This window comes from Scleropages formosus, chromosome 22 (assembly GCF_900964775.1).
Source record: "Scleropages formosus chromosome 22, fSclFor1.1, whole genome shotgun sequence".
NCBI classification, from domain to species: domain Eukaryota; kingdom Metazoa; phylum Chordata; class Actinopteri; order Osteoglossiformes; family Osteoglossidae; genus Scleropages; species Scleropages formosus.
In genome coordinates, this window is record NC_041827.1 from 17,864,648 (window position 1) to 17,890,399 (window position 25,752).

The 25,752-nt window shown below is 45.2% G+C and overlaps 1 protein-coding gene across 7 annotated transcripts; it reads right to left on the reverse strand.

Annotated features, from left to right (window-relative positions):
• Window positions 1–605: 605 nt before the first annotated feature.
• On the reverse strand, window positions 606–25,281 carry raf1b (Raf-1 proto-oncogene, serine/threonine kinase b). Of its 7 annotated transcripts, XM_018744592.2 has the most exons (18): window positions 22,299–22,345; window positions 14,819–15,456; window positions 14,337–14,563; window positions 13,983–14,095; window positions 12,963–13,065; window positions 12,708–12,862; window positions 11,147–11,242; window positions 9,568–9,721; window positions 7,627–7,651; window positions 7,324–7,427; window positions 7,088–7,205; window positions 6,532–6,616; window positions 6,206–6,382; window positions 6,022–6,068; window positions 4,855–4,973; window positions 3,781–3,912; window positions 2,231–2,365; window positions 606–821 (listed from the first exon to the last, which is right to left on the reverse strand). In XM_018744592.2, the coding sequence occupies exons 3-18, from the start codon at window positions 14,535–14,537 to the stop codon at window positions 681–683; spliced, it is 1,905 nt and encodes a 634-aa protein (XP_018600108.1). In that variant the 5' UTR covers window positions 14,538–14,563; window positions 14,819–15,456; window positions 22,299–22,345; the 3' UTR covers window positions 606–680. The 7 variants fall into 7 exon arrangements, with proteins under 7 accessions (XP_018600108.1, XP_018600103.1, XP_018600105.1 ...); XM_018744587.2 differs by lacking the exons at window positions 14,819–15,456; window positions 22,299–22,345 and adding an exon at window positions 25,186–25,281; XM_018744589.2 differs by lacking the exon at window positions 14,819–15,456 and having other exon boundaries at window positions 22,299–22,384.
• Between the last annotated feature and the right edge of the window lie 471 nt (window positions 25,282–25,752).

Consider the following 25,752-nt stretch of genomic DNA (forward strand, 5'->3'; position numbering starts at 1 on the left):
TTCCATTCCACAAAGGAACATGTTTAACTTAATTTTTATTAAAATACATTGGATAACCCAATTGCAGTTTAATCCACCATAAGCAACAGATGGGGAAAATAACATTCATAATTCCAGAATCAGTTATGCACAGATTGAAGGCTGTGGCATGGTCTACAACGACTTAACTTCTACTAAAAAGAAAAACCTTGACTGTACAGTATATCCTGGACGGAGGTGCAAGGGAACAGTCGGCCATTGTTGGCTGAAGACGCAGCCCTCAGGACCTGTTTAATGCTTTAATGTGTGCTATCTTCCACACTGCGCAGAAATACTTGTGTGTGCAGGCTGCATGATTTATAAGAACACAAATTTACATGAACTCCATTAAAATTGACCTTAACATCAATGAATCCCTTAAAGTCTTTAAGAAGGCAGCACAGGGAGGACTTTGTGTTGAACATCGCAGGCTTCCCAAGCTTAAAGACTGGGTCGAACAAAGATGATCCCCTTCGTTCCAAACCGATTGCACTTTCAGACCGTAAACAAGTCATGAGGTCACAGGAACAGAGGAGACAAAGCGCTCCGCCCCTCACCAGACAACCTATAGAGGGCGCTCTTTCCCAGCCCCGGGGCCTGCTCATGTGTCCAGAACTGTGCTGTAGACCCGTTCCATCCCCGCCTGGGCACACGGGCTCGGACTAGAAGACGGGCAGCTTCGTGGAGGTCAAAGTGCAAGCGCTGACGTCGTCGGAGTGCGAGGCGCGGTGCAGGGACGGTTCCGAGGCGCTGCGGTTGATCTTGGGCAGCGAGTGCTGCAGGAGCTCTATAGAGGACAGGATCTACAAACACAAGCGGGACACGAGGTGTGTCAGAGGACACTTTTCCCAGCAGCATGCATCATCACACCACACATTTAATATTTTTCTCCAATGCAGCTTACAATGTTAATCTACTTACACTGATTCACCCATTTATACGCTGTATATTGTATCAGTTTAGGGTAAGTATCTTGATCAAGGGTACTACAGCAGGTTGTGGGATTCAAACTTACAGCCTCCAAGTCCAGAGGCAGCAGCTCTAACCACTACGCCCACTGCTGCTCAAATTAAATATTACACTGAGAAAAAGGATTAGAATATCAAATACTACACACTGAGTCCTCAGTTTATTAATAGTTTTCAAAGACATAAACGTTACTCAGTTTGCATAATTTTTTTTATTCTGTCTCAAGTGTAAACAACCTGTGTTCACTCACCAAGCCAGTAAATGGCAGTAAAACTCAAGCAAACAACAGAAGTGTGGGCGAATCGGTCCGCGCTGAATCGGAGTGTGTGGACACAGCATTCATTTTCAGTCATTTTCAGTTCAAAATCTTCGATTCGATACTCAGTTTTTCTTGGCCGAAACTCATTTAAAGTCCAGAAATACACTATCCACGGGATAAAACTTTCCAAAGCCACATTCGGTGTGTGGCCTGAGAGGAGGCGGCTGATCGCACCACCACAACGCAACACTTAGTTACACATAATTATAGCATTACAATTTGTAGATGTGCATATGACAAGACATATTTGAACTTATTTTGAATTTCCTTAATTTTAATAGATGTAATAAATCTTGTTGCAAAAATACACAGATTATACTGGAAGTCACCATTTATTAACACAAACTTGTGTAAATTAAAGAACATCCAAAAAGTATTATATATACAGTATAATGGAACAGTTTCCAAAGTCACTCGGCATCAGATCTATTCTGCAACGTTTTTACATTCAACGTTAGCTGCCCTGTTCCTGAAACTACTAAAAAATTTGTATAAATTAACTTTTAATCAATAATTATCACCTTAATGCTTATCGCGCTGCTGATCTCATCACCCTGAAGTGTAGCTGCACGTTACACACCATGTTTACATTTTTACATTATATTAAGAGTGGAAATTGCATCATATCCTACATTTTACAGTACTTTAATGTAGCTTAAAGATAATAATATTTTAGTATTTTTCATACAACCATGTCGGAGTTTACAGAACCTAACCAGTAAATAAGCCGAGGACTGTCTGTATTACTATACTTTTACTGATGGAGAGTTAGCACTAAAAGTGATTAACGATAAAAGTTGGACTTACGAACAAATCGAGTTAGGAACAAACGCACTTCCAGTCAGAGTTGCGTTCATAAGCGAATGAGCCTGTGTGCCACGCTATGGATCGTACGCTTGCCTCCACCCCCCCCAAAACATCTACCTGAGGGAAGAGCGGCCGCTCCTCCTTGGACTTCTTTATGCAGTCGGCGACAAGCCTCTTCATGGCCTTCGGGCAGTTCTTGTAGAGCTTGCTGAGGTCTGGCGACAGGTAGCCACGACCCACCATGAAGATGATCTGAGAGGGGCAGGGGTGGCAAAGTCAGGTTTATCGGCAGAAGGGGAGGAGCAGGTCCCCCCAGTGCTCTAGCTGCTTCTCACACCGTCGCCTTGGTGCCATGTGGCGGTGACAACAGGTTTCGAACCAGGAGCTGCAGCTTCCCGTGAAAAAGGTGCCCAAGCCCCAGCGCAAGAGCCAACACCGCTGCCAGCCAGCACTCCGGAGCCCTCATAGGGCCCCAGTCAAGCACACCGGGGGCTGCATGCTGGGCTCCGAGCCAGGGGAACATCAACACCCCCTGAGGAGCTCTCACACGCCCTGCCGCCAGCTGAAGCGCCCCCCGCAGGGCAAACGGGGCAGCACAACAAACACCTTCTTTGTGAGATGGAGAAAAAAGCCTCACATGTTTCCAGTCCTGTTCCCCACCTCCCGGGGGAAGGACGATTAAATGTGTTGACACGCAGCTCCCGCTGACGTCTCACACAACCGCCTCTTGTACACTAGTGGAAAGTGTTTTTTTTTTTTTTTTCTTCAGTAGAGCTAAAAAAAGTGTTTAAAAGCTACAGGTTACACACACACACCATTATCATTTTATTCGCTGCCTAAGAGGGTTTGCTCGTGCTATGAAATCATCCCAGAACATAAAGTCCCGTCGGGAGGACATTGAGGACACTGAATTACCATTATTTCACATGGGGAAAAAATATATTATTTGGTTCTACGGGAAAAATATGCCAAGTAAAATTAATAATGATCCAAAATAAATTGTATTTTTGTGCAGAATAATGCCAACATATAAAACATTTGTAGAAAAAGATTATTTAATGCAACCACTCTAATCACTCATTATCTAAATTATTAAATCTGGCAACATGAATTGTGTAGGTCTGACTGACTCAAACTGCAAGAGAAACATTTTATTTTGCAATAGTGTAATGGTAATCATGTTATAAAATATATTGATATTATTTAAATAACTGGGTTAATATTTACAAGTTTATACTATTTCTAAGGGGGCGCGGTGGCGCAGTGGGTTGGACCTGGTCCTGCTCTCTGGTGGGTCTGGGGTTCGAGTCCCGCTTGGGGTGCCTTGCGACGGACTGGCGTCCCGTCCTGGGTGTGTCCCCTCCCCCTCCGGCCTTACGCCCTGTGTTGCCGGGTAGGCTCTGGTTCCCCGTGACCCCGTATGGGACAAGCGGTTCCGAAAATGTGTGTGTGTACTATTTCTTTCTAAAAGTTTGAATTCAATCTGCTCTTTTACTGGCAAGTTATGATTACCAGAAAAACCGCAGAAATTTTTTTTTTTTCTTCTTTTTAATTGTAGGAAATCATTCCTCTGATGAGTGGCAATAGGAACATTCAGAAATTAAACTGATCATCAGGACAGCCTGCTGTGCTGCCTCCGCTGGTGCCAAAGTCCCTTCTCCTGTTACCTGGTCTCGGCTGGCGATCATCGAATACGGCAGCTCGCCGGTCATGAGCTCATACAGCACGATACCATAGGCGTACACATCTGACTGGAAACTGTACGGGTTGTTGTCCTGCATCCGAATGACCTCAGGGGCCTGGGGGGATGAGAAGGGGGGTGTCACTGGAGTCACAGCTCTCACCCTTGAACGCCTTCAGCTGCAGAAGTCAAGGTCTGCACCCAGGATCCTTTTTCCTCTACTCACAATACAGCTGATGAGACCAAGAGGAGCCACCAGGGGGAGTACTGGTTACAGCTGTCACCGTACAAACAAAAATCAAGGTTTGAATCCCACCTGCTGGAGTGCTCGTGGACATTTATATTTATTCATTTAGCTGACACTTTTTTCCAAAGTAACTTACAGCGTTAAGCCATTCTGCAATTATTTACCCATTTATACAGTAATTTTACTGGATCAACTCAAGGTAAGTACCTTACTCAAGGTACTACAGCAGTAGGTGAGATCTGAACCAGGGACCTTTGGGTCCAAAGGCAGCAGCTGTCACCACTACACTACCAGCTGATCAAGTTACTTACCCTGAACTGATACAGTAAAAATTAGCCTGCTGTATAAAAGGATAAATCAGTGCAGGTTGCTCAGTATACAAACCTAACATTGTAATTCACTTTTGCAAAAGCATCAGCTAAATTAATCAATGAAAATAATTAGAACAACAATACTAATAAATTAATAAGACTTTGTTCCCAAAAAAAATATCTGGCAAAAATACATTTGTGTCTTTCAAAGTTCAAAAGCAGATGACATTTCAGGTTCTTTACCTGAGGGGTTTTTCTGTCCTTTGTGTTAAACATTAACAGCAACATTTTGCAGCTCCTTAATGTGCACTTTAATGTCACAGAATGGTAATTGAGACCAAGGTTACATAACTGTGCTCCCGGGGGGCCTCGGTCCAGCACGTTTTTAGCTCCACGGAGAGTCCTCCGGGAGGCCGGAGAGCTCCGCTGGTTCCTCCAGGAGCACGGTTCCTGAAAGCCTCTGGTCAAGGTGAGCGACACCATCTCGCACCCTCGCACTCACCATCCACAGTATGGAGCCCGAGGGCTGCTCTACTTGGTGGGAGCCGCTCCACCTGGCCTTCACGGTGGCCAGACCAAAGTCCCCGATCTTCACCGTCAGACCTTCGTGCAGGAAAATATCTGAAGTCACGTCAAGGAGGTGCGTAACACAGCAGTCTATCCGCGTGCTACAAAATTTCGCCATGTACGCTGGCTTCTCATGTCAACATTTCTGAAAATTAAAATGTTCTTTATTTTTATTTGCATTTTTTCTTACCTAACTGTCTTGTGAGCATTCCTGTTGCGGAGTGAATAGACAGTGGTAAAATGCACCCAAACAGAGTGCAGAACCAGAATAATTCAACTCGCTTCCACGGTGTTTACAGTTCATGTCTTATTCCTCAGTGCTGGTGATCAATAAGATGACAAATGTTGCACATGTTTATTTTGATGAACCTGTGAACAATCGGCATCAATTAAGAGTTTGCAGAGATTACACATTTTAATTCCCACTCATTTTAAACTAGTTTTAATGATAATGTAGCTTAAAGTTAATAAAAATATTTTCCACATTTTGAAGTATTTATTTATTATAGCTGCATAAATGGGTGAATCACTAAGTGACATAATACTAAGTCGTTTTGGAGAAAAGTACAGATAAATGAATGTTCAAAACTCTTAATTAAACTCACAAGAATCTGAACCTCAAAATAAATGCTTAAAACCAACGTAACGTGGTGGTTAGAGGCATCATCTTACACTTAAAAGTCCCAGCTTCAAATCCCCAGTCCCACTGCAGTAGCCTTGATTGAGGCTCTTACTTTTAATTAATATGGTAAAAGTTACCCAGGTGTTTAGTTTTAAAATTTAAATAATAAAAATTAAATTTAAAATTAAATTTATTATTCTTAAGACTTTCACAGAGCCTAAGCCATAAATAAATGGATGGACATTCATACTATTAAGCTTTTACTTATTGTGACTTCGAGGTAAATGTGACTTTGGAGTTACATACAAATCAAGTTGCAAACAGTCTTCCTGCCCCACATGTGTTTGTAAGTTGAGGAGGTGATGTAGAGAAGATTTGGGACTTCCAGTCTGTGTCAAGTGCTGATGCAGCTAAGCGTCTCTCTCTAGTGTTTTATTTTACTGTAAAAACCAGCATCTATAAGCATCTCAAAAAGGATACTGTTAGACTTCATGTCCCGATGGATGATGTTCTTTGCATGCAAGTAACTGGAAGAGAAGCAAGATGAAGACAGAAGATATCTTATACATTCCATCCCGTAGTCACCATGCCCGTCCCGTGATGGTTGGACATCTGACATGGAACACAGGCACAGTCAGGACCCCATGTTTAGACGTGAACTCACTCCATCCCCTGAGCTGTCTGTCTGGCAATGTCGATCAGCTGGAACATCTGCAGTTTGGTCTCCTGCACGTGCAGATGTTTGTAGAGGCTGCTGCCATCGCACCACTGTGTCACGATGGCCAGGTTCTCCTTCGTCATGTACCCCATGAAGAGCAGGATGTTCACGTGTCGGGTTTTCCTGCAAGCGTGGAGAGGAAGGGAAGGGTTTCATCTACAGGAGAGTCTGTTTGACTTGTGAGACAGACATTGACCCTGTAGAGATGTGCTTCAGGAAAGAACTCCCCAGAACTTACTTCTGAAAATGTCCTCACGATTTCCACGTCTTACCTCAGAACCGCAACTTCATTCCTGAAGGCCTGGAACTGCTCTGGAGTTGGATCTATGACCTTCAGAATCTTCACCGCTACATCACCTGCCAAACAGTTTCAACGGTTAGAGCTGTCGCCTTTGAACAACATGGGTTTGAATCCCACGTCCTGCTGCGGTACCCTTGATCAAGATACTTACCCTGAGTTGATACAGTGACAATTACCATGCTGCATGAAGGGGTAAATTAGTGTATGAAGCTTAGTGTTGAAAAAGCACTTTGGAGAAAAATGTCCGTTGAATGAATGAAGACTCTAACTTGGTGTGCAAACCTCACACTGCAAGTCTTATTGAAGAAAGGTGTCAGATGATAATAAGAATAATGTGCCCTATCTTTCTGTGCACCAGCGGTGCAGTGCAGACAAAATGAGAATTTCCAGCGTTTGCTGCTGCTGATACATTTTAAAGTCATCAGACATTAGCTATGGAACTGCTTTGGAGCAGCTCTGGAGTACATCTTTCATAGCAACAGGATTACGGAGCAACATCCCAGGAGTCACCGCGAGCCGCACCGTACCATGCCACTTCCCTTTGTACACGGTGCCGAAGGATCCGGAGCCGATGCGAGAGAGCAGGACGACCTCGGTGGCTTCGATCTCCCAATAGTAACTGGAGTCCCTCTTGTCCCGTGGCCTCTGGAGGACAGAGGTCTCAGCGAGTCAGACAGCATCCAAGGAGGACCATCATCATGCTCGGTGGCTGCGTGACTAATGATGACACTGCTGTGGGAAGCGTGTGTGTCTTGATACTTACGATTCTGTTCTCCTGTGCACTGGAGCAGGGGGCCTTCTCTCTGGCCGTGGGGGCTGGGGTCTTGGACTGGGTCCAACCTGTTGGACTCTGGTTCTGGGGACTCCCTGGGGGGGGGCAATGGGGTATTTTACAACTTGGAACCTGCCATTCCAACATATCAAACACACACGCAGTGAAAGTCATAAAATCATGCAATTTAGCAAAAGTTTTCATAAAATATGAATACAAAAACAAAACCACGCTTGTATTTTTTTTTGGGGGGGGGGGGCATTTTACAAGACAATTTTACTGTTGCTGTCTTACCTGATTCATTACACCTCAAGGCTTCCTGGCAAAGACAGAAGGCAGTTTTGATTATGTCACTAGCCCTGTTAACACACACACACACACACACACTCTCACTGTTTAGATGTACTCACTGAAAGACGCGTCCCATTAACAGTGCATCAAAAATACTATCAAAGACTGCTAAAATCTATTACGCGACATACTGCAGGAAATACCGACTCACACGTGTACCCATTTAACCCATTCCCAAAGACGCCCAAATGTTTAAAGTAAATCGTGTCTTTCTTAGGGTCTTAAGTTAAAATAACATTTCATATACACCAAAGTCCCAGGAAAGCAGAGGCGAGGCTCCGCCGCTCTGCCACTTAACCCTTCTTGTTGAGCACGACCGGGTGGGGAAGGCGAATGCACAAGTCCAAGGTTACGTAGGGAGCAGAAAAGGTGACAAGTTCCTACTGACGGTTGTGTACGCAGGTAATGTGCTTTCAGTTCTAGAGCCAAACACAACGCAAAGTACTGCACTGGAAACAGGAGGACAAGCCACATAACACACTCCAGTGCGACTAGGATTCAAGTAAACATGGTAAACGGTTGCTGAATACAGCACTCGTGGTAAATGCATCACATCAACATTGTCACCCAGTCCTACGTTAGGGTTCGAGCCTACAGCTCCATGCTCCTGACCTTCGGAGGAGGCCCTGCGGCGCAGTCGGCTACAGCCCTGGAGAAGCGAACGGAACCTACGCTCCTCTTCAGGTCAAAGGTGCGACACCAGGACATACGGCAGGTAGCGAGGGGAGAAAGCTGCTTGCGCAACATAAGCGGAAGATGAGGGAGAGGAACAGAGGAATGAAAAGCAGGGTAAAAACAAAGGAAAGGCAGAGGGGTTTACCTGAGCGTCCCGTTTCATAGAGCCACACATGGAATTAACTCTATAGCCATACTCTCTAAGGGGGTTCATGTGTTCTATGAAGTCTTATATATTAGGCAGATTTCCCTTACTAGTTGGCCAGATATATTTTTTCCCCCATTAGAAATAATGTTTATGAAGTAAAATGAAAAATTAACAAAAGATATTTTTTAATGCAGGACAGTGAAGACACCAACATATAATATTTCTAATAGAATTCAATAGTTGTATCACTTATTGAAATTGTAAAAAGTTCCATCATGAACTGTTCAGAAGAGTGAAGAATTCATGAGCCCAGTTCAAAACCACAAGAGAAATTGTTTCTTTATAACACTCTAAGGGAAGTCATGCTACTTACGAACAAAACTAGTTATAACAAAGGCTAGTTACAGGATTTGAGTTATTGCGCTAATATTAATACAAGTTTATACTGTGCATTTCTAAAAGTTTGTAGTGAATTTGCTATTTTAGTTGGAAGTTAGATTTACCGTAATCAGTGCTGCGATTGGCCAAGATTGGCAATGTGACAGGAAGTAGAAAACAGGAAGTAGGAAGTGTATGCAGTAGTTGGCAAGTGTGTGTGCTTTACAGAAAGAAACACAGCAGGCAGTAAATAAATGATTTTTTTAATGTAAAATTACCCCATTACTGGGAAATAATTAATTTAAGTCTTTTTATTTTATATATTCCCCCCCCCCGGCATGTATACAATGGCTTATAAAAATGTAACGGGACCTTGTTATATACAGGAAGGGTGTTTTAACACAAATCAGTGTCAATTGTAGTACCCTCTAGGTCTCAAAAGAACAGGACACCCAGGTAACAGTGACAACCCTCAGATCAAATAAAGCAGCATATGAAAAAGTCATAAAATGAAGAATGAATTTAGGCAGGATGAACACAACAAAAAGGACTAGCTGCCCAATCGGAGACTAGTAGAAAAATTGAAATGGTGCAGGGGTAAATTATAGGGTAGAAAATAAGGAGCAAGTCAGTACAAAAGTGGGCGTGAGTGCGAAGGGAGCGTGAGGGGGCTCTGCGGGTACCTCTATGACACTGCCGTCGACGGGCATGGTGGTGCTGACCATGTGCACGTTGGGAGTGGACGTGGACCTCTGCCTCTGGGACAGAGCACCCCCAGAGGTCGGGTAGGGTGTGATGGAGTTGAAGGCGTGAGGGGTTGAGTGTCTGTGCAGGGAGCTGGAAGAAAGACGGCGTCTCTGATTGGACAGAACCAGGTAATCGGGTCCCTTCTTCAATGTCACGGCAGGAGGAGACCATTCGGTGACAGCAGCAGGTAGCGTGCTGAATGAGGATGCTGAATGAAAGTTGTTGGTTCAAGTCCCTCTAGGTTCCACAATCAAGGTAATGTACCCAAGTTGCTCCAGGTTTAAAAAACTAGCTGCAAGTAGCTAAACAAAATAAATCACTTTGGCCAAGAAGTTTTAAAGTAATAAAGTAGGCAGCAGGTAGCATACGGTTACAGTTTCTGCCTTGTATTCAAAGGATGAAGGTTTGAATCCCACTTTCTGCTGTAGTGCACTTGGTCAAGGCACCGTGAATTGATACAGTAAAAATTACCCACCTGTTCAAACGGGTATATCGGTGTAAGCAGACTGATACCGAGTTGCTTTGGAGAAAAGTGTCAGATAAATGAATGAATGACAAAATGATTAAAAAAAAAAAAAGGAGGGAAAGCGCTAAGCAGTGAAAGTGCTCCTCCAGAAAGGAACATCACAGTAAACCGAGACCAGAAGGCGACCTTCTCCAGACAGCAAAACCAGCACAGACTGATTACAGGGTCAGGTTACTGTTCTAACTGGGCCTTCCGGGATGGGCTGGTGGTACAACTTCCGCCAGGGTGCGGTTAAAATACGGTCGCTCTCTTCTTGGCCCTCTCGCGCTTTTTTGTCCCCCTTCTACCCGACACACCCTGGGCACAGTCTCATTTTCAGAGGCACTTGTGACCACAGGCTGGAGCCACTGCCCTGAAGATCAGCTGAGCGGCTGGACGAGAACCAGGAGGGCGGCAGAGCAGAACCTTTCTGCTCCTTGACTTTTCAGCTCAGTTTTACTTCAGCAATTTTTCTACAGAACATCCTGTCACCCCAAGTGACTTACACCGATAATTATTTTACCCATTTAAACAGCAGGGTATGTTTTACTGAAATAGCTCGGAACATGTACCACTCTCAGAGGCACAACAACAGCGTCCCCATCCAGACACAGACACACACACACCACCAGTGCTGAATTCTTCATTGCATCTGTAAACAGAACCTGTATCTGAACCACCGTGACTTGGAGCCCATTAAGTGCACAATCTGGCTTTCTGCACAAGAGCTGGGGTGTGTGTGTGCATGTGCGTGTGAGAGAGAGAGAGAGAATAAACTCCTGGTGAATTATTCTTATACTGTATCAATTCAGGGTAATACCTTGCTCAGAGACATGAGTGTATTTCTGATCCCCTTGGTGTTTTAGGCTCAGAGGGGAACATGTCCTCATCCCCCTCACCCTGCATACGAGCCCCATCTCTGACCGCTCTCATACTCGCCCGCGAATCAGAGGGTTGTGCTCCTCGGGGCGTATGGAAGAGGAGGAAAAGAGGAGAGCTGGGCGGCCTACCTCATGGGGAAGCGAGAGAGCGAGTCACGCATGCGCCGGGACGTGAGCGGAGGGAGAGTGTAGCTGCCGCTGCTCTCGCCGGGTGTCGGGAACAAGCTAAATGGAGAAAGAGCAGCACATGTATCACACATCCGCCCCGATTAACTCCTGGGCAAAATCCTCCTTTTAGAATCTCAACAAACGTCAGCAGACGTGGCGGAGAAACATAACCTTGCTGCCTACTGATACTTTCAGAAGCCAAGTGTCTACAATTATGCAGTACTCTGTTATACATTTTCCTGACACTATTATCATCATCATTATTATTATTATTTAGTGTCACTTAGTGCACTTGCAGTGACCAAACTGGAATTCACCTTAAAGGCAAATGAAAGATTCTTTGTAACTCAGGCCAACTCATTTTCATCGATAGCATCTTTAAAGCTCGTCTTCAAAAGAAATACGCTTTTATGCAAAACCTTCCTCTAAAATTACACAACAAGCTTGCAAAGAGTAAGTCACTATGCTTTTCACCCTATCGTAGGTAAATCGTCATTTCTGTCTAGGCCAGAAGCTGAGATGTAACTGGCAGCCTGAAGACCTTGTCTGGTCATTCATATCCATATTTCATTTGCTGAAATGACATTATTGCATCGTTCTTAAAGATGGGTCATGGCCACATTCCAAAGTGACTGACAGGAAGTACAAAAGATCATTTTTATGTCTCGGAAGGACAGCAAGGAGGCAAATGCTCCAAAGCGGACTCGAGGACCAATCCCCAGCACAAGGACGGGACACAGACACTATGTCCCCCTAGCTCAACACAAACTTCCACCGACCTTAAACTCCTCCTTCCAATCTGCTATGTACGACTCATGTGTGAATAATATTTTCAAATGTGAAGAGTACAGTGTGCTTTGCTTAGTCTTCCACTGGCATGAATCAAACATATTTTCAATCTGAAAGCCACTCTTGCGCTGATAATTTGGAAAGGACAAGGACAAGATTAATAAAAACTGTAAAACTACTTAAACTGATTTTTTTTTTTTTTTTAAATCATCATTAAACACAGGAACTGGGGCAACAGGGGGCGTAGTGGCTATATGTACACCTTCATTCTTGTCTGACACTTTTCTCCAAAATGATATACGGTGTTAATCTACTTACACTGATTTACCCATTTAAACAACTAGGTAATTTTCACTATTCCTGTTTAGGTTAAGTACCTTGATCAGGATACTACAGCAGGAAGTGGGATTCAAACACAGGTCCTTAAACTGCAAATGTGATGACTTTAACTACTACATCATTTGCTGTACTGCTGTGGTGAGAGTCATTGCCCTGGAACAGGAAGGTCCAAGGTCCAGATTCCACTCCTACTGCAGTACCACCACTGATTAATTAAGGTTCTGCCTCTGAATTACTACAGTAAGTATACCTTGCTGGATAAAGGGGGTAAATCATTCCATTGTTGATAATCTATGATTGTAAGTCATTTTGGAGAAAGGTGTGAGATAAATAAAGAGGAACTACAAGAACACAGCTCCTGTGGGGCGGTCCTGCTTCGCTTGGGGACACTCACAAACATATAATGGTGCTCCAGTCAAGACACATCGTCGGGACCTTGGTGCTGCAGTGCTCATGGAACTTATACCCACACGTCTGGCACCGGAACCCGTTCAGCAGAAACTTCTGGCAGATGTCGCAGTAGGCCAGCTTCAGAAACGTCTTCCGCACCTGCGAGGAAGCACGACAAAGGGGGGATCAAACCCACCTCCCCCAAACATGAGTAGCACGAGGATGCAGTCAAAGTGTTAGATGCTCGGCGAGAACCAACAAAGTTGTGTGTGGTCAGAGGCACGTGGTCCAGCACTTCCACGAGCAAGTCCTCGCCGATGAGAGAGGTAGAGTCCACGTTCCAGTCCATGCGGGTTTTCCTGCTGCAAAGGAACGGTGTTTGAGTTGGACGCCAGAGAGGAGGAGCAGCAGCAGGGCAACTATCAGTGTATACAGTAGTGAAACAGTCAGTTCGACACACTGACGATTATAGATCAGGCTGCTAATTTATCCATCTATGCACCCAGTATCAATGACCCCTTGTCTACTGCAGGGTCACAGTGATCTGGAGCCTGTCCTGGAAAATACAGGGTATAATACAGGGTAGAACCTGGATGAGACACCAGTTCATAGGGCAATCACACACACACACACACACACACACACACACACACACACACACACACACACACACACAAAAGGGCTATTTATAATCACAAATTCAGCCGAAACATGTCTTTGCTCTGTGGGAGGAAACCAGAGTACCTGGAGGAAATTCTCCCAGAAGCAAAGGGAGAACATGCAAACTACACAGAGCTGAGCCAGATTAGAACCCATGGCTGAACTTGGAGGCAAGAGGCCGTGTGGCAGAAAGACTGAACAAAAAACAAAAATGAAAAAAAAAATATATAGTAAATGATGAGGGGAAAGGAGACAGAAAAAAAAAAAAAGCACACAAATGTTTTCTGTATAAGTTTTGAACATGTGGGTCTTAACCTTGGATTTAAAGGTATTGAGAGCAGTTCTGCTATTCTGGACTTGATTTAGAGTTAAGTTTTCTCTGTAATTAAAAGATGACGGAAGGAGTTGTGTGTATTCATGCGGGGGGGGGGGGGGGGAGTAAGAGGTCGAACATACAAACACCACACAGACTGAGCTGGATTCGATCCAGGAACTGTGACGCAGCGTGCCAGCCCAGCTAATTCATCTGCACCACAATGAGAAAGCCACTGATGTGCATGCGCCGCACACAGGCCACAAAGCATGCAGCTCTGTGCTCTGCGATGAAGACGGGACTTGCCTCCTCTGTCCCGGGTGCAACTTGAAGACGGCACAGCATTCTGGCTGCAACCCCCGTACCTTCAGGGCTTTGATAAGGCAGTTGTGCAGGGTCATACCTGGGCGCACGTTCACCTGTGGGGACACAGCACACGCCCGAGTCAGGACCACAAGACATTGCCACACTGACAATCATGCTCCACCGACAGACCAACTCAAATAACCATTTTGCATTTAGTTTAATAATAATATATGTAATCACACATTTTATGGACAGCCTTGCTACAACATGTCCTGTATACTTCTCATAAAGTGTAGGCTGGGCAATGCTGAGGGTTCAGTGGGCGGGGCACAGGAAAGGGGCGCAGCGGCTCACCACAGTGCGCTGCTTGTTGGGGAGGTACACTCTGATGGTGCTGTTCGTCTTCGCCGAGTCTGGAGCTTTTCCCTCGTCGGATGGACGCCGCTGGTAGGCAAAGCCCTGGGCCGAGGTCGGCGACATGCAGTCGTCAAACACGGAGTCCTTAAACCCGAACCCGTTGCTCAGGGTCCTCCAGGCACCCTGGAGGTGCTCCATCGGCAACAACAGCTGGCTTCGGTGATCTGGCACAAGAAGTCATAAAGAGACCAGTTAACATTCATTTATGGTTTACTATAACTGCTGAGTATGTGATTTTACCCAAACTAACAGTCTGGCCACGTTTGTTCTTTAAATGAAGGTTGATTTGTTATACATTTATTTTTATTCATTTATCATATACTTTTCTCCAAAGTGACTTACAATGTCAAGCTACTAGTTAAGCAATGATACATTAATTCAACAGGGTAATTTCTAAAGTATCAGCTCAGTGTAAGTACCTTGATCAAGGGTACCACAGCAGGGAGGTGGGATTTGAACCCAAGTCCTTTGATTGCGAGGGACAGCTTCAGTCACTACGCTACTTGCTGCCCCAGGAGGCAAGTAGGTTTAAGTTTATTCGCAATTCCCTTCGAAAATTAGGTTGGGTAAGGTAGGTGGGATGTGTTGAATGGGATAGAACGTGCTGGATGTGCACCAGGTGACACCACTGAGTGAGGGGTGTAAGAAATGCAGTGCAAAAAGGGCTCTCGGTTTCAGCGTGACTGCGGAGCACTAAAGGGCGTCTGCATCAGCTTCGTACCACAGAGAGGTTGTGGGCCTTTTGTGGGTAAACTGTCTGCAGCTCTCACTATGCGGGGGGGGGGGTGCAGGCAGGGGCAGAGGTTCAAGCCAGCTGGGGCCTGGATCAGAAACACATGGCAGCCGGTGTTATTGCAGCTGCGCCCAGCGCCACGGTCACACGCCTGTCCCCTTCTCAGTGCCCCGTCGCACCGGCTGTTCATCTGCGCTCAATCACGGCTCGACGGGGGGCCGCCCGTCAGACCCTTTCATCGTGGCGGCCCCGACAACTCCTTGGCAGGGTCCTCAGCTCCTCCAGCGTTCTACTAACAGGAAATTCTCCCAGGGGCCCCCAGTTCTGCGGGAGATTAAAAACGGCACATTGAAGCATTCCTTCATCTGGGGGGGGGGGCGACGCACCTTTAAGGAGGAGCTGAGATCGCGAGGCTGAGTAGGGTCTCCGGCTGGGGTGCTCCATTGCGCCCATCTTGTCTGCCAGCCCTCCTCCTGGTCCCTGACCATACCGCAGTTTATCAACAGACACGAACCTTCTCCCAAACATCTGCTCTCCATCCTGGGACAGCAGGTGGTGCACGGTTTAGAGTCTGAATGGGTTCGAATCCCTCCTCCAACTGTAGTACCCTTAATCAAGGTCCTTACCCTGACCTGATACAGTCCCTTCTGAGAAAAGGGTCTGATGAAGAAGTGTAAATGCAAAGGAATATTCCCGACACTGCATGCTTTGGAGGCACCATAAGAATGCGAGCAGCCCAAAGCAAGCAAACATTCACTGTATTTACTACCCCCCGCCCCCCACCCCCGGGCACGCCGACCCCACCGACCGCTGTCGCACAGGACATTGTGGCACGCAGGGCATCTGCACCATCATTAGCATTCGTGCAGCCAACATGCTGCCCTGTAGGGGTCACGTGCTGGAAAGCGGCGGTGTTTCGACTTTTACCGTGGAATATAAACAGCCGGAGGCTTTTAGCACTGTGTTCGCCCAGCACTGCCGAGGGCAGCGGAAAATCCAGGACTCGACGCAGCCTGACAGCACATTTGAATATTAACTGAGAATATTAGCGTGAAGAAGCACGAAATGGACTCAGGCGAGAGACATGCAAACATCTAACATAGAGTGCCAGGTAAAGTGCGAGTTCATCCACTGTAAACCAGTTCCTGTCCACATTCGGTGGAGGAGATGAGGCTGCATGTCCTCGCAGCTCCCTTGCAGCACTTCACACACATGTAGGACACCTTGCTGCTGCTTTGCTCTCACCCTCCAGTCCAGATTGTCCCATACAGCTGTTGTCCAGCTCGTCCAGGTGGACTCGCACTTCACCTGGTGCTCTATGTATACAGCTCCAAACAGTGACTGAAAAACAGGAGCAGCAGGGGGTGCAGTGCTTAGAGCAGCAATCTTTGAAGTCGAAGGGCCTGGGTTCAAATCCCACCTTCAGCTGTAGTACTTCTGATCAAGGCACCACTGACCCTGAAGCGACACTAAAAAATAAACTTGCTGTATAAATGGGTAAATCAGTGTAAGCAGCTTAACATTATAAGCCACTCTAAGGAAAAAGAGCTTAGTGAATATATGTAAAAGTACCCCTGGTTGCCATTTGACGCATCTTTCTGAAATAATCGCTCCACCCACCAAACCCCGAGGAATCCTGATCGCTGGTTCCACTTCCGGGTGGCTGTGTCTACGCAGTGGGGTTTCGGGACAGAGGTGCTTGACTCCGTTCCAGAGCGACAAACTGGCTGGGCTGGTTTTATCTCTTCATCGGGGGAGTGTGGTTTTGGCAATTAGCACAACAGTTCACCAACCGCATGTCCACAGTCAACACAACATTATATTACATTTATTTATTTAGCAGACGCTTTCCTCCAAAGTGACTTCCAATGAACTCTACGTAGTATTATCAGCCCACACACCTTATTCAACGCGGTGACTTACACTGCTAGATACACTACTTACACTGGGTCACTCATCCATACATCAGTGGAACACACACATTCTCTCCGTCACTCACACACTATGGATGAACCTGGACAGCATGTCTTTGGAGTGTGGGAGGAAACCAGAGCACCCAAAGGAAACCCACACAGACAGGGGGAGAACATGCAAACTCCACACCAACTCAGTGAGGATCAAACCCACGTCCTCTCGCACCACCCAGGTGCTGCGAGACAGCAGCGCTACTCGCTGTGCCACCATGCCACCCATGACGACATGGCGGGTGATGGCGTTCTGACGCGCGGAGACAAGCCGACCCCTGAAACAACGTTGGGGAAGCGGCATCGCGGGCAACTCGTAACGCAGCGCTGGCAGCTCAGCCAACAAATGCCTCCTTGTGCAGGAATAAGGACGGTGCAGGAAGGTTAAACTTTCCACATCATAACCGTCGTCGGAGCCCAACGCCTGGCAGCGCATCAGTGACCTTTTGATGACAAGAATGCAGCCCTTTTGTTCATTGTCAGGGCAAAAAAAATATATAATATATATCGCAGGCACCACTTCAAAGCCACACCTCATATTTTTCTTATTGAATTATAAGCTTCTACATTCAAAAGCTCTTACTTCCATCATTCTTACAATTATTAATATTGCTCAGTCAGCAATGGCAACGCATCAATATGCCTGCACTTCATGACAAGTGTCCCCTGAGGGTAGAGGGTAAAAACATTTTTCACAGAGACTCTTCAAATATGTCAAATGACAGCCTGTAGGGCGAGGTTGTCGGGGTCGATGGCAATCGCTGAGCACACAATGCACCGCAGCCCTTACGGATTCCTGCCTCGACTATCAAACGCCCTCAGGGTATTGCACTTGGACCGTAAATTCCCTGCCCGACGCAATTATGAAATGGTCCACATTAGTGCCAGCTGGGTCTGTACTACTTCACCACTCGCCAAACTGCATGAGAAACAGTTCCAGGACAATGGGGGGGGGGGGGGGGGGGGGGGGGTTGCTTGCTACCTAGAAACCAACCACCCCTCTGCAGGCTTCCCCTCACACGACAATCTCGTTCCTGGAGATCTGCTCGTAAAGCAGATTCTCGTAAAAAAGAACCCTTCATTACCGTTAATTTAGACTGGAAAATAAAGCAAACAACTTCATCACGCACTTATTTATCACCGTCCTATTAATAATTAGATTGCCTGTTATTTTTCACAGTGCTGAACAGCAAAGTGTTCCCTTTCTACTGTGCAATACCTGCAGGGCTTGGTTGCTCCCTACAGCCCAGAAAGACCACTGAACTTCTCCACCTCATTCTGCTTGGGGGTCCCACTCACAAGGGCCCACACTCCAAGGTCTGTAGGTTCTCAGTTTTGGCCCCAGTGTGGTGGAATGCGCTCCTTGTGCCCCCCCCAGCATTTAAGAAGGGTCTCAAACCCATCACTTTCAGAACCACTTCTCTCCTGATCTCATAATTGCTCCATAAACCTGCATCACCCCATCTGTCATGATCACCTCTGTGTCTCCGATCAATTCTATGCACAGCTATTGGTGTCATCTGTGCGACAAACAGTGGCACTGGACACACTGACTGCACTTCAATCACTGCATTTTAGTATCCAAAGCACTTTGTCCTTGATGCGCTTTTATTTACTCTGAGCTGCGCATCACTTAGGAGAAAAGCATCTACTAAATGAATAAATGTAAAAATTCAGAAGGGGGTATAACGGTGCTTTCAGGACTATGGTCTCCTGCTGGGCCACCCAACCTAAGCTCAAGGGTGAAAATATGAGCCGAGATCCCTTAAGGAAGAAGAAAAACCTCAGTATGCAGACAAATGTAATTTCATTTTCCTCGGCTGAACTTGCAGAATAAATATTTATAGGAGCCCTTTCTCTAAAAAACTGCAGTCACAGATCATTTCAGTTCATACCCCAGGATCTATCAGGCAAAGACCCAGGATGGTTGAGGTCTTGACAAATCGAGCCAGAATAAGATGAAGTACTCATTCTGAATAATACTGTATCATTTTAAATGTGAATTTATAAATGTAAGGGGATATACAACAGCGAGAAAAATATTGTTCATTTCCAGATTATGGATGACATACTTGGTAACAATCTATAGCTACATTGGGCATCAAAATACATTAATCCAAGCAGTTTCGTATTTAAACCGAATGATCAGCAGGTGTTCGGATGTGAAGGGATATCCATTATTGACCCAGTTCACACTTGAGATACTTGAAAGACCCATTAAGAAAAGCACAAATTAGACATCTTCACCACAGATCAGGTGATTGACAGGTAAGCAGTTTTGGAGCAGTGAAAAAGATGAGAACCTCTCTGCTTTCGCTTACAAAAAGGAGAAGCTCCCGAGATACGAAGGTTCAGATATTTTGCTATATACACACACACACACACACACACACACACACACACACACTCTTCAGAACCGCTTGTCCTATACGGGGTCGCGGGGAACCGGAGCCTACCCGGTAACACATTTTGCTATATATTTACTTATTAATACATTTTATCAGTACCCAATGTTACAAATCATTCCACAGGTGTAACAGGGCCAGAATATGGGTTTGAATAACAGCACTTACACAATAAAAATTCACCGTGGTGAAAACAAACAATTGCGACCGATCTCCTCTAAACTACTGGTCATCGCTGTGTAAACACACACCGATTAATCAAACAGTGACATGCGGAGGAATACGCAACATCTGTTTTTCCAGGGATGCGTTTTCAACATTTAGAACCCCCACAGACTGGCCCTCGACTTTAAACCGCACCTCCTCAGCTGGCGATCCTGCACAGGGATGAAGTGCTTATGAGTGCGAGATGGCAGCAGCAGCAGGCAGAAGGCCAAGCAGCCCCTAAGCCATGTTTGCTCAACTTCTCGCTGGTCAGCATGTGCGGCTTACGTCTCCTGGGTGCGGAGGGAAAAATGTGCATTTGGAATAATTGAGATGTCCAACCTACTGGTGCGCATTTTTTCACCAATCAAAATTAAGTGCAGCTCAGCAGAAGGTGCAGCAGAGCAAAAACGCTGTTAAACATACTCACTCGATTCCGGTATTCAGTTCTATCAGAGAATGTAATAATCTCAGAAGAATGACAGAATAACAACAATAATGACTCTCATTCCGGAACACAATGAGTGCACTTCCTACAGCAGTTAATTTCCTAAATAAATAAAACTGTATCAAGAAAATCTAAACGATAACACTATACGCCTAAAGATTTGTCATCTACCACAAAGCGTAGACAGCAAGCATGCAAAAATTCAAACGAGAAACTAGCTCACAAAATAAATAACTGGAGGAGCACAACAGACACAAACATTTTCTTGCAGATTTACAAGAAAAAAGAAAAGGCCTCCAGTATACTTACAGACCATCAGTCAAATGCCATGAGGCTTAAATAGTGACCATTGTGCACTTGACAAGCAAAAGGAGTGCTCACTTTTTTTTGGGGGGGTTGCACTGACAATTTACACATGATATGTGGTAAGAATGCTAAAATGTACACCAAGTACCAAGATAAACATCTAGAACAGAGTAAGAGAGCCAAAGCAGCATGATGTGCAGTTTGTCCCTGAAAAAAACAGTACTATGCATGTTGTTCTCACACAAGACCATTATCAGAAACAATATCTACCCCCCACCCCGCACGCTATAGCATCTCAGACTTTGTAAGGGCTGTTCCGGAAAGTAGTAAACCTCAAACACATACATGTAACAATGCTCGATTAACCGAACTCAACGCCCTGGAAAAATAAGAGCTTACGGCTGTTTTTATATGGTTACATGAGGACTCGGAACTGCTCTTCGGAAAGCAAAGGAAGAAACAAAAAAAAAAAAAAAAAATCACATCCCACAGCAAAGCTGGATTGAAGGGTGGGTGCAGTGGGGACTTTGGCGACCCAGCATCCAGAAATGTTACTGTTGTTGTTCTTACTATGAAGGCAAAGTTTCAATCTTATGCTACATTTTTTTGCTCGGCACGCTCACCAAGACTCAACTTCCTTTAGGTTTCCATGTAGCCTCTGAGGTAAACTGGTCCTTGTCAACTTGTCAAAATGTAACTGCACGCAGTGGAAAGAGGAACTGACCAACAAGGGAAGAGAATGAGGACTAAAAACTTAGTAAAAGAGCTCAAAAGTGTATCCTGCACTTCTACACAGGCAATGCACTTTTTTTATTAAGAATAAAAAATAAAAGACATCTGAGACCATACCATAAGGACACTAAATGAAGTAAGGTGCCTTTTGCTGACAACACTGGTGGTGCTCCCAAAAAAAAAAAAAAAAAAAAACTGTTCACGTTGCAGGCCACTTTCACTTTTCCAACACTTGCGCGCTCACAGCGTTGCCAAACGACACAATTATTTTTGCTTAAGTATGCATAATCACTTCCAGCTGCATTATGATCACAAATTAAAGAGGAATTTAAAAATGACGAAGCAATGCAGTCAGCGAACAACTGGGCAACTTCTCATTCCGCGTGAATGTTCAAAACATTAAGGTGCAATACAGCAACAGATATTATAATATTACCAAAAATACATTCGTGTACGATTATGGAGAGTGAACTCGCCGAAAGAGATTAAACGTCACATACACGGCAAAGAAGGAAAGTACAAGAAGAAGGGCTGCGACCCTAAGTCAGCCTGGACTCCGTGTTTTCATGAGGACGATCGCGACGAGTCCCAGGAAAGCTGTCCCTTTGAAGTTTGTTACTTTGTTTCGCCGCGTCTCGCTCTGATCGCAAGGTGGAAATTCGACGAGTTCGCAATTCCGCGTCAAACCGCGATTAAACAGCAAAAAAACAGACTGACTTGAGTTGAGAGACTTATCTAGCTGGTTAGTAAAGTAAAGTAAAATAATCTTGAGAATCTAGTCAACGCAAACAATGTGTGTGGTGCGTGTAAACGACATGTTTGCCGTGTGTGTGTGTGTGTGTGTGTGTGCGGTGTGTTTCCAGCACTGACAGCGCAGGATCGGCCCGTTCGCAGCTTTGTTCGGCAGGACGCGGCATGGAGGAGACCAAGAGATCAGACATCAGAGCGAACTTTTACAACAAACTCCTCGAACGTGTCGCACGTGCCCGCCTGTGGACCCCGAGAGGGGGAGAGAGATCCTCTCGGCCCGGGGGGGTGGGGGGTACCGACCCGGACCGCTCGGGTCCCCGGCGGACGGCGCGACAGCAGCGGGCGGCAGAAACTTACCGAACAAAGTTAGCGAGATACCTTCAGGTCCGCCATGAGCGGCGCTGGGAGGAGAGAGTGGCGCTCGGTGACATCATATCGGCACGTTCATCTCTCTCTCTCTCTCTCTCTCTCTCTCTCTCTCTCTCACACACACGCACACTGGTAGACACACGGGCGCTCGCAGACCCGCAGTGGTGAGGAATGTCAGTCAGGGTGTGTGTGTGTGTTTCCAACCGTTTTGACAACTCCTCCGCACACACTCCTCGCACTTAGTCGTCCGCAGTCATCCGTCCGTCAGCGCATTGCTGGGCCAAGTGTGGAGCGAACCTACACTGACTCTGGAAACAGCAGAGCTGAGATTTTGTAATAAACCACGATTCTTGTTCGTTTCACAGAGCAACCTAATATTTATAACGCCCCCACATACCCGCTTTTAAGACCATTATTTATTAATAGACCTCCATATACCTATGTTCCACATACCACAATGACAATGTACCATATTTGCAGCTTCATAATATTATCAATGCACCTATTCACATTTAAAATGGCATTTATTCATTTAGCAGATGCTTTTCTCCAAAGTGTCATACAGCTGAGAGTAAAGAGAAATCTACTTTTTTCTTTAATAGCCCACCATACACCTATTTATTAGTTGACCATTATGTACTCGTCTGTTACTCCTCGCGTTCCAGCCACCTTCTTGACGCCAGTGGCTGAAACAAGATCCCTCGGGAACTGCTGTCATGTACTTCAAGTTACACCAGGGCACGCTTTGGCACCTACTTTGTCATTTTTTACTCTTCATACTTTTCAAGACTGGCCGTACACTTCTGCTCGGGTACAGAAATTCGTCTCGCCAACGGAGACGCCCACAACGTGTTCAAACATTTCTGCAGCAGGATGCCATGTTCAGGGAAGCATGGAGGGAAAAGATATTTTAGAGTTTAAAAATGTACTGAATTTTGCCGGAAGTCCTGCATGGTGCCAGGCTCATCATTACATTTACATTTATTAATTTATTAGACATTTTTCTCCAAAGTGACATACATCTCATAGAAAATACAATGTGTCCATTACATTAGGAGAAAGAGATACTTCGATGCAGACGTGTGCTTCTTAAGTACAGTTAGTTAGTTTCTTTCCACCATATGAATCAATGTTCATCACATCATCAGAGCTGGAGATACCACTGAAACACAGCAGCAGTGACATCAGGTGAATAAAAGGGAGGCCCAGTGAGACAGGCCAGCGACCCACCCAGAGCCGTCCCTGTGCGTCAGCAGAAAAGGGCTGCAAACAGCATCACCTGGAGCACCAGGAAACCCCACAGAGGAATATATCTTTTTTTTCCTACAAAATGTATGCATAAACATTGCCGTGTAACAATTTCTGGTAGCATACACCTTTGTCTTCTGAACCTGTTTATTAAAATATATCTAAACGTCATTCATGGACTGTAGACTATTCATGTACATGTGGCAACTATGCAAAAGAATTTCTGTGTACTTAGAGTGAAAAGTAATATACATATATAATACTATATATATAGTCTAAATTCATAGTATGGTTCCCCGAGTAATTGATTGTGATTAATTTCAATGTGAAATGTTTCTAAAAAATATACTTTTTCTTTAACAGACTTGAAACAATTTAAATACAGTTTGTAAAAAAGGCAGCCCCAAGCATACTTTTAAGATAGTCTTTTAAAAACATATTTTACATTTTTAATTTCTGAAAATAACCGATAAAACTCGAAAAGAATAAGTTCAAGCAAAAAAATGTATGGAAACTGACCATCTGGATGATCATGTGTTTGGCTACGGGGCAGCAAAATACCGTAGCGATGAGAGTTGTTGCATTGCACTCAAAGGACCCGGGTTCAAATCCCTGTTTGTCCTGTATGGTGCCCTTGATCAAGGTACTTACCCTGAATTAATACAGTAAAAATTACACTATTAAAACATTTAAGTAGCTTAATGTTGTCTTTCTGGAGAAAAGCATCATAAAAATGAATAAATAATACATTATAGCAATTTATTCTTCACCAGAGATATATTTTAAAAGAAAATTTAAGTGAAATTGCCACCAATGAAGGCAAGAGGCCATCGAAGCAGTTCATAGAGGAGACACAGAGTACAGTACTTAAAGCAGGAGGCTCCATCCTCTGGCTGCAACAAAAAACTGCAAAACCACAAGAAAGTCTGACATTATATTATGCAATATGATCTGTCAAAAATATTACGGGTTTGGAAACGCTCTCAGCCAGAGCCCATTCTTCTTCATAGCTTCCTATAAATGGAATACAATGCAATTGCTTTACAATATGCGACATTTTAAAATAATAAGTAATCATGGAGTTATAATGCTCTTGTTTTTATTACTTCTTTTCTGATACATTCAAAACTGATTAGTCATGGATAGTGCACATTTCACTTTCACATTTTCTTGTCTTAAAATGCAAAAGTAAGAATATGCAGAGAAGAGCGACAACACGTCTGTTAATTCAACAACTCTTGGGTGTCACTTCGAATGGTCTCTTGCTTAGTATTCACTTGAAACGTGGCTTCAGAAATCAGTTCTGAATAAATATGCCAAAGGTGATGGAGAATGTATACAGCGAGCGTTGGCCATTGCACGGAAGGTCAATCTGAATTTTAAGCACTTCAATAAGCGTCACATTATCAACGACGCAAAAATGAGAACTGCTTGCTCGGACTTGAACGATCCGAGGAAAACATTAATATGGTGATGCAAGTCCTGCTTGTGAAATTGTATGCTGTTTGTCACTTTCCGCTGCCATCGCAATATAGGGGAAAAAAAAGCAAACAAACAAAAAAAAAAACGCCTGCAGCAAACCAATCCAGGGCAGAACAGGGCTCCTCGTGTTGCCATGTTCACTCACCTGAAGTCAACGAGGTGGGTCTCATCGCTGCGCAGGTGATGGAGGCAGGACGGCAGAGTGTGTGGCATCGCTACCCAAGAGACTGCACCGCCTCACCTTCCTACCCCCCTCCCCACACTGCGTTGCTCCGAGAGACGCACGTCACTCAGGACGGAAGACTATTATTCCTCTCCTGTTCCCGACAGCCCGGGCGGCACCGAAACAAATGCACCGCCCCGCTGATCTCCTACTGTAAGCGGCCGGGGAAAATTGCAGACCTCATCTTGTCAAATTCCCAGGGAAGCACTAATGCGCGCAGCTCACATGGGCCAGGATGGAAGCGGAGGCAGGGGGTGGCCTGCAGGGCACGAGGACAGCCTCTCGTGCTGGTTTAAGGTGCTCCCTCAAGCTTGCATCATCCCACAACCGAGCCTGCAAAACACATGAGCCGAGAACACGGCCAGCAAGAAGGAAACGTCTACCGGGTCGTGTTTTTCGTGGTGAAATAATTTCATCTCCAAGGGGGAATAAAGATCAGCACTACAGCTGGGGATCATGCAAAGGTTACTGCAAGCTTATGTAGAAACT

Bases quoted from the DNA above. Each gene is read 5' to 3' on its own strand.
- raf1b (XM_018744587.2), bottom strand. From the start codon at position 25,210: ATGAGACCCACCTCGTTGACTTCAG. The intron at 14,564-25,185 runs GTGAGTGAACAT...TTCTTGTGCCAG, and splicing joins ACCCACCTCGTTGACTTCAG to ATCACCGAAGCCAGCTGTTG. The intron at 6,383-6,531 runs GTAAGACGTGGA...CCACGCTTGCAG, and splicing joins AATGAAGTTGCGGTTCTGAG to GAAAACCCGACACGTGAACA.